Source organism: Poecilia latipinna, unplaced genomic scaffold (assembly GCF_001443285.1).
Source record: "Poecilia latipinna isolate Pla-1442-1.1 unplaced genomic scaffold, P_latipinna-1.0 Scaffold3799, whole genome shotgun sequence".
NCBI classification, from domain to species: Eukaryota; Metazoa; Chordata; class Actinopteri; order Cyprinodontiformes; family Poeciliidae; genus Poecilia; species Poecilia latipinna.
The window spans coordinates 17,523-27,132 of NW_015116415.1; the positions used below are offsets into that span (position 1 = coordinate 17,523).

Here is a 9,610-nt window from a genome sequence, read left to right on the forward strand (position 1 = left end):
AGAATCACATTATCAACAATTTGTGAGTAGAGCATAACACTTAGCACGCTATAGGTAGATGTTATCTTTTACTGTTCCAGTAATGGCAGAATTAATAATAAATAATAAAGACATTGTGCTATTCTCATTTAGTGATGTAAATGCTAACTATTTACATCACTAAATGATGTAGGAAGCAGCAGGCCCGAAAAGATGTGACTAAGGAGCAGACTTAGAAGTACACAGAAAGCTACAGAATTTGTTAAAAAACTGTGAGCTATGCTGAAGTAAATAAGAGAGATAAGTTTAAATACATGCTGAATGAAAATTCTTTCTAAAGGTGAAGGCATAGATTTTAAAAGAAATTAAAAACGGGAGACCGCGAATAATATAAGAAATGGCACCCCCTTTATTTCCAGAGTGCAATGGTGCAGGAATCTGGGAGCTCCCGGAAGCGTGAAATGAGTCTCAAAAATAGTTGTGCACTCGTAACTGGATCTGTACGTAACTGCAGTTTTGTGTGTGTGTGTGTGTGTGTGTGTGTTTGTATCTGGTGACTCGTGCATACTTTTTCAACATTTGTAGCCGTAGGAAAAGGTTTATTTTCTTTTTACGGTTTACAAATCATGTTTCACAGGTACAACTATCCAAACTTACACACAAAGATGCTTACAGGAGTTACGAATCCATTTTTACACACGCACAAATATTTTTACACACGCACAAATCCTTTCACAGATATTTTGAGACTATTTTCACTCCATACACTCATGTTGAAATGAGGTCATCAATATTTAAATTAAAGGGCCATTGATCCTAGATAAAACTCAGGGAGGATCAGTGTTAGGGTTGCCACCTTTCAGAAATCAAAATAAGTGACGCCCACCACGGCGTGTCACCCTACTTTCATGGGGTGGGTTGGCTGCTGCAGCGATAGACAATATATTTATGGCAGTGTTTTTTGTTTTTAAAAAGTGATCCAGAGGGGGTGCTGTGATGGCGCAGGCACAAAGAACAACCACATAGTGAAGCCTTAGTCATTATGGCGGTGGTCGCAGGCCGCATGTCTTTCCCCTCTCTCATTACCCACTTTCCTGTTAAACTACTTCCAAATAAAGGCAACTATAGCCAACAAAACTTTAAAAAAGTGATCCAGGGAGCAATCATTCATACATAGAGTACTCCAAAATTGTACTCCAATCAGAGTAGCTCACCTTAAACATGTTTAATTAAGCAAGTGTAAAATGTATTTGGTAAACTGCTCAAGTACTGAGTAACTGATCATAATACCTAATTTAATAGTCCCAATGTGTCCTCAAACAGAGCTCCAAAAGTATAAAAGTTATGTGAAAATTCTGGTATTGTAAAGAGTATTACTAAAATATACAAGTGAGGAGTTAGGTTTGGAGGTTGGTTCTAGATCAAATTTACCATGAGGGCCAGGATAGTCGGTGTTTTTCCATGGTGACACTTAAAGAATGAAGCAAAAAAACAGAGCAATATTTCATCATTTGATATATCAAGTGAGCCAAAGAGCTACTTGTGTCTCCAGATAGATTCAGGTTGCAGATCCTGATCAAGCAGATGGAAAGTATGATTCTATCTCAATACAGCAGTTAAAATTGCAGCACTATAATTTTTAATTCATTGTTAAAATAAAATTGTGAAGGTTAAAAAAAATCCACCTCTGAATATTAACAAAATACATTTATTTAGTGTCATTTCTTCTGTACCCCTGCTGGCCCCCATCTAGAACCGCCCCGGGGCAGAAGGTCTGTGTCTGACATTAATAATACATTAAATGACCACTGAACACTGAATTAATATGTCAACATTTCTTAATAAAACAAACAGAAAGCACTAACAAATCTTTTTAAAGTAGGATATATTTATGTATTTACTGCTAATCTCTCAGTATGATTTGTTCTCTAAATGACCATTTATTATTTTGGCTGATACGACTATACATTAAATAAGCAAATAATTGATTATCTAATAATCAAACCATAACAGTCCACAATAAGAAACTTAATCATAGCAAAAATGTTCTGTACCATATCAGCCTCAGGAGATGATTGAGGGATGAAGAGATGATGATGTCTGGTTCTTTAGGTTCTATCCGGGTCTTCAAGCCCTGTTTACACGACAACAATTTCGGGTGAAAACAGAAGAGTTTCGTTGTGTTTGTGTCTGGATCACTTTTTACATTTACACGAAAATGGCGAATGTTTTCTCTAACGGCACAGTTTGAAAACGGGTTCCAGAGTGCAATATTTTTAAAACGTACCAGTGTCCGTTGTCTTGTAAACAGAATTAATTGGTCTTTTCTGTCAGGGAATCCCTACCTCATGCATAGTATGACGCAAAACTGCTTCCGACAATCCACACAAGACAAAGAAGCTACTGACAATGCTGTAGTAACAATTCGTGTTTCTCCATCAGATACGGTTCCCCCAGCATCTCTTCACCGCTCCACACCTCCCAGGTGGCAAAATACACGGCTGCTTGTTTAACGATCATAACAGGCACTTGCTTGTTCAGCACTCTTATCTAGAGAACTACAGACACTGCAAAAGCTCAAACAACGTGTTTCAGCTAAGTTATCCCACTTTTTTCCAACTGCGCCCTAATCAGACACACATAGTGCGTGTTTTTCCCCAATATTTGGGGGAACGGTACATGATGGGGAAACGCGAATCGACATGCTTTCGAGTAGATCTTCCTTTTTGTTGACACATGCGCACTTAAGGGGCGTTTACACGACAATGATCCAACAAAAACAGAATTTTTGTTCCGTTTTTGTTGGATCATTTACATGAAAACGTTCTAATTGCAATCTTTGTTTACACAGTAACGGTACACATCAAAAACGTGTAATGCTCTCACTGCGCCTAGTTGGTGCTAGGTTATTTGAAACTAAGTGCGCATGTGTTTAAAAAAAGTTCTACTTGAACAAATGGCATACTTGGATTCAAAATTGATTAGCAGTTTTTCCCAACACTGGTCCTTAAGTCAAATTGACCTGCATGTTTTAATTTCAGAAAAACCCTGTTAATCACCCATCAATTACAATCATGTGTGCTGAATTAGAGAAATGTTTAACCTTTTCAGGGCATTGTGACTTGAGGACCAGCGTTGAAAAACACTATTATACATTGGCATTTCAATCATCAGAAATCAACCACAAAACAACATTCATACAATGACATCTTTTCAACTTTAGTTAATTAGCTACAATTGGATGATTGTTTGATGGTTTATCCACCATCAGTCGTCAACCTTAGCAATACATTCAACCTTTGTGATCATAATTCAACATTGAATTAATGTATTTTGCAAACAAGCCAACAGCGAAGTGGCTGTGTTTGCGACATCCCACTCATGAAAATAGGGGGAGTGGACCACTTCACTTCTTGTAGTAAGTTGTAGATGTTTTTGTGTCAATATATCACGCGCAAACAGTCAGTAATAATTTTTATGGACAAGTAAGAAAATGTACAGAAAGGAATCACAACCTACTATCCTCAACAGTGCTTAATTTAAAACATGATTAACCCCCACTCAATAATAAAATGCTCTGAGCCAGAGCTCAGAAGAAGAGGAAAAAGGGGAAGGGTGCGACAAAACAGCATACATTGATTCAACATCGATCAGACGTTGATCAGACATCGGCATTTCATTCATTAGATTTCAACCACAAAACAACATTGATTCAATGACATATTTTCAACATTCAATGACTAGAATTGGCTAGAATTGGATGATTGTTTGATGGTTGTTTGACGGTTGAGCCACCATCAGTTGTCGACCTCAATCAAAAATCAATCATTATGACTATAATTCAATGTTGAATTACCATTGCATGCTATCTGATCTGGGTTTTGGAAACCATCAACCATGTTCTGTCCCATCTGGTTATGTTTCTGACTACTTTATTAGCACAAAATAAAAAGCTAATTTAAATTGGTTAACTATGTTTCTAAGTGTGATCTGCCAATTTTCAGTTTGGTTGAGGTCAGGAGAATTCCAGAAACTTAATGTTGACTTTGGTTTATTGTTAAATTAGAACACCCAAATGTGTCAAACTGTCAATATCAGATGAGGGAAAATTGGTCAGAATGTTAAGAAAAACCAGAGGTACCACCAAGACACAACCCTAGATGAAAGACCAGGAGTCAGAGGGCTCAGAGGTTGACTTTTCTACTGGACCAATCAGCGAACAGAAGGAACAGTTGTAAACAATGATGTTGCCTTTCTGTGCTGTTTTCAAAAGGTAGTTTGCCTGTAGTTTTAACAATGGCAGCAGAGGATATGAACAAAGTTGTTCAGTCCATGTTGGTCACACTTCCAAATATTGAATTAACAATAACAGCTGCATTGTTTGGATCAGCATTTGGAGGATGGTCGCTTATAGCACAGGCAATTTCCAGTTAGCTTCAAAGCCTTGACCGGGCCCAATAGTCCCCTGGACAAAAAAGAAAGTGTATTACAACGAAATACTTTTTACCAGGCTAAGGTTTTTACCTGGGATAACCAGATGCTTTTTTGATGGCTGTGCTGAACTGGCAACCGATCCAGGGTGACCTTGCCTATCACCTGTTGACTGTTTGTGCCAGGACCCCTGGCAATCCCACTAGGGATAGGCATGTAAGATGACTGATGGATGGGTGGATGGATGGTTTTTTGATGATACTATAAGTACATAGTTTCTCTAGACCAGGGGTGGGCAACTCCAGGCCTCGAGGGCCGGTCTCCTGCAACTTTTAGATTTGTCTCTACTTCAACACACCTGAGTCAAATAATGAGGTTATTAGCAGGACTCTGGAGAACTTGACTGCACTTAGAAGGTGATTCTGCTATTGGATTCACATGTGTTGGACCAGGGAGATCTTTAAGAGTTGCAGGACACCGGCTGTAGGAGCTATTTCTCCATTTTCAGTTATATCTTAGAATTAAAATTTAGTTTATTCTTATTTTTTGTTTATTTTCTAGTTGATTTATCATTAGAATTTGTGCTTAATTCGTTATTTAGAATAAGTTCTTTGATTAAGAATTCACTTAATTTGTTAATTTCAGGTTGGGATGTGGGTATTTCACGGTATAAATAGGTGGGTCTTAGGTAGCTTATTATGCACGTGGGTGGTCACAAGGTTTTTTACCAGTCTTCAGTCTATGGAATCAGTCTCATCAGTCACTTCAGTCATCAGTCAGAGAACAGGTGCAGGAATCAGAGCGGAAGCAGAATCCTATGAAGCCTGTAACCTTTTTGCCTGAACTGTGAAATAAAACAGCCAAAGAACTGCATTTCGACTTTTTGATCCTTTTGGGCTGTGTAAACCAGAATCCACGGTGCATCAGATGACTTTGATGCATCACTTTGATCAAAACATTCACTTTTGTTTTGATCACTTTTGAGTTTTGAGTTTTTGATTTTTGAATTTAAGTTTTGGAACAAATAGTCACTACACCGGGACATTTCCCAATAATATTAGTAGGGGTGTATTTATATATTTGTGACTGTGAACTTTGAAAATGAATTACAGTTCTTTATTGCTTAATCACACCAACCCCAAAAATGGAACAGTTCAAAGGCACCATTAAAAGAACTATAAAGACTTTCATGCCAATCAGGAATGTATGTAAATCTCTGACCATAATTGAAAAATTGTCAGTAGAATACTCATATAAGTCAGCCTCACTTTCTATCATACAATAATGATTTTTGTTCTCTTGTGACCCATTTGGAGGAAACTGTTGCCAAGGTCCATAGTTGTATTTCAGTCATGGTTTCCAAGGGAACAAAACAGGCGTAGAAGAACAAGCTTGGTTAGGCTGAAAACTTAACAATGGGTGTTTCTATCTCCACATTCCTACCCATCCTTGGTGCTCAGATGTGTCCTCAGGGCTGGACTTTTAAAGGAGGACATTGTTACATCGTCAGCACTAAGCCCAAGCTCACATGGAGTGCAGCTAACAGGACCTGCAGAGAAAGGTATCATTAAACATTCTGTTATCACAGAGTTGATGGGTTTCACTGGATAATGTGTGGTGGTGGGATCCATGAAAAATACAAACTCATTCATTATTGTTTGTAATGTGTCATTTGTAACTTTAAAAATGTTGATAATGTTTACTTGTTTTTGATATCAGGTTCATGGGAAGTCTTGCAAGTGTTCTGTCTAAATCTGACATGGACTGGTTGTGGGACTTCAGTGGAAGAAAGCCTTTCTGGATAGGTTAGTGCTCTGCAGTGAATGTAGTTGAGATGATATTTACATAATAAATATCTTGTAATAATAATATTACAAGATGATGTAGTAGTATTATCACATCATCTTGATTAATAATAGTATATTTTACTGTTAGAATATACCTGAACAAGAATGTTTAATTTTAAATAGTGCATTGGTTCAGATTGTTCATAAGACAGGATTTTAAAGTTTTCTACACCTAATAATATGAAAAGTGTGGTGTGCGTTATGTAGTTGGCCCCCTCCACTCGAATACTCCTAAACAAAATCTATAAACCTACCAAGAGCAGTCAATACGTCTAAGAACAGCAGTACTGTTCTTAGGGTGCTCTTAGGTGTTCTTAGGCCCATCAAGTAGGAGATTCTGTTGACAAAATATTAAACTAAAGTGGAAAAAAGATCAACTTTATGTGTCATTTAGGTGTAATGGGAATAAAAAAACTGCCTACAGTCCTTGAAACATGCTCATCTCTCTTGTGGTCTCCTTCAGGGATCATTTCTTCTTTTTACTGCCTTTGGCTTCAGTTTTTAGCAGTGTTGTGGTCAAGACCACCTAACCTGAGACCAAGACAAGACCAAGACCAGACTGTATCGAGACCGAGACAAGACCAAGACTTTTAGGGTCCGAGACCAAGTCAAGACCAAGACCAGCGCCCCACGCTACATGATACGATAAAATGTGAAATATGATCAAAATTGCTTCTCAAACTGATCTGAAAGATCCGTATTCCCATAAAAAGACCTAGATGTTAAATACTTGATCAATTTTACCAAAATTAAAAGCAGAACAAACTGTTCTGCTTTGCTTCCATCTCTGTGTTACAATCCGCGGTGGTCTGGTGCCATCCCTAAAAAGATAATGCCCTGGGCATTTGCCTATATTGCTCATGTCAGAAACCACCACTCTCTGTACCATTTAACATAGCAATTGAGGCAATGCCCAGATGGCAAATAACGCTCAACTATGAACACTGACCAAGGAGCAACAAGCAAGAAGTAACCATGCACAAGGCGCTCATCGTGACTGTTCTCACCCTCTCTCCCACTACATAAGCCAGGTAGTCTGACACCATGGCAGACATTACAGCTGCCACTTTGAACAAAAACAATCAAAGATCAATGTGCATGCTCTGCGTGCGCTTTCATTCTTGTGTTTTATTTATTTGTTAATTAAAAAAATATCAATGTACATAATTAAATAAAATAATGATAGCTGCTGCAGTGTACTCAGAGCATTACAAGAACAAAGAAGAGTGTTCTGTCAGGTCAGCATATGCTTAGAACAAACTCACGGCTATATCTGTCAGACACGTCATTACCATATAATTTTATTTAATTAGCAACATAGAATCATGACATAGATACAATTTTAAAAAGTACAATAGTGAATTTTAGCAAAAGTATAACAGCAATCTCCTGAAGAAGCTGAACGTTTTGAGATATGAATTAGCACTATTAGTTGAAAATAGCAGAAATAGTTAATGACCGAAAAATGTGAGGAGGATCTTAATAAGTGAGAGTGCAGTAATGCATTCTCACTGATAGAGCGTTTCTTTATTAGGTGTAGAACAACAGGTGCTTGCCATGCATTACATGGGAGGCAGTGACTGCTTTACTTCGATCTTCCCTATGTAATGCTAATGGGAGGCCCCAATAAAGAGACATTCTATTGGGTATAGAACAATAGGTGCCTGACATGCAATGCCTTTCCTTATGCATTGCCAAGGCAGGCCCCAATAAAGAGATATTCTATTGATATTCTATTGAATATCTCTTTCTTCTTTCACCAATTCTTGTTATTTTTAAATAAGAAGGTCTATTCTGTCATTTAAGGTCTGAACAGCAGGGAGGCTGAAGGATGGTGGGAGTGGGCGGGCGGTGAGCCTGTCAGCTATACTAACTGGAGGAAGACCCCCCCTCGCTCCAAAATGAAGAGAAACAGGAAGTGTGTGCTGGTGTGGAGAAACGCCAAGTGGCAAATTAGAGACTGCAAGAGGAGCAGAGCTCATCCTTTTGTGTGCTCAGTTAAACTTTGAGGACGACTTGCAGCAGCAAGATAAGCTGCTACTGATGCTCAGGAAATAACCTGTCATCGAGGACCACTGGGGTCTTTTTTTATGGCCTACTTTTATGATTTTATGATTTATTGTAGCTCTAAAGCAATTTTAGAACACTGTGCTTTATTTAACCAATGAAAGTACTAAAGTTTTTAATGACTTTTTGTTTTTTAATGGTGTGAAAACAGTTGGAATTTTTTCCACACATACTGCACCAGAACATTTTATCTCTGTGAACATTTTTTATTTTTCATATTTTACTTTTATTTTGTATATATTCTTGACTTCATCTGAGTTTAATTGTGTTTCCACAGTTATGAACTGTAATTTAATGGTCAAATTCTTTACTTTTGTTCCATTAAAATGGCCAACTGAAAATAACTCAAATTGTACTTTTACTGTACATATGAGCAGAATTTGGAGAATTGCCACCAAAGAGTTCCTTTTAAAGTCGTTCATGTCAAGTCTGTTTAATTGATTCTCTGTTGCTGTCCAAGCCCAGGCTGTGTTATTTAGATCAGGGCCAGAGGGTTTGAACCACATGGGTAAACAGTAATGTGATTATCTCCATCATGTGATCTGATCTCCCAGCAGAGCATGAAAGAAACCATTTTATGCAGGCTGAGAGCCGTTCTCAGGGTTTCTCAGGCACTGAACAGATCCAGCATGTCGTCCTCGGCTCGGTGAGTCCACACAAAACTGACAAAATACGTTTAAATACTTGGTTTAAATTTAAAGCATTTAAATAATTGAAATAGTTTTTTGTGCCATAAATAAGATAAAAAACCTAATACATATTTTTAAATGATATTTTGTGCTAACTGATATTTGAATAATATTAACACCGGTACATCTACATCTAATCCTATGATGTCTTGTCTTGAATAAGACTGGAAATCCTTAATGATCTGAATGTAAAGTAAATATTAAGTCAAAGCTGCAAATGGATTTTCTAGATATTTTGCTTTTTTCTTTGAGATACTGAAACTTGTTTTTGATTGAATAAAAAAATAAATGCATTTGATGGATGGTGATGCATTCTTCTGTTATATTTTAGAGTTATCTAAAGTTATCTAGAGCTTTTTAACACATAACCACATATTCTCAGAGAAAGTTATGATCTGGGAAGATTCTTGACCACAGTTCCAAAGTTTTTGTGTTCTTATCTTTGATCAACTTTATTATCAATTCTACGTTGTTCCATTGTCCTCTATCATGCTGACAAATACACAGATCACCAGCTTATTGTCATAAAGTGGTTGTTGATGGTGGTGAGGATTGACGCTGAGACCCAGGTATGGTGAAGATGAAGCGTTTAATGAG

At 37.5% G+C, this 9,610-nt stretch overlaps 1 protein-coding gene across 2 annotated transcripts in view; it reads left to right on the forward strand.

Annotated features, from left to right (window-relative positions):
- The window catches only part of LOC106941671 (FRAS1-related extracellular matrix protein 1-like), a 20,213-nt gene extending 10,902 nt beyond the window's left edge, over positions 1 to 9,311 (forward strand). The window contains exons 6-8 of one of the 2 annotated variants that reach the window (XM_015024761.1): positions 5,871 to 5,971; positions 6,130 to 6,215; positions 8,064 to 8,668. In XM_015024761.1, the coding sequence (XP_014880247.1) occupies positions 5,871 to 5,971; positions 6,130 to 6,215; positions 8,064 to 8,266 (390 nt within the window). In that variant the 3' untranslated portion in view covers positions 8,267 to 8,668. Of the gene's footprint in view, positions 1 to 5,870; positions 5,972 to 6,129; positions 6,216 to 8,063 lie in introns of both variants that reach the window. The other variant, XM_015024760.1, reaches the window with a different exon arrangement.
- The last annotated feature ends 299 nt before the right edge of the window (positions 9,312 to 9,610 follow it).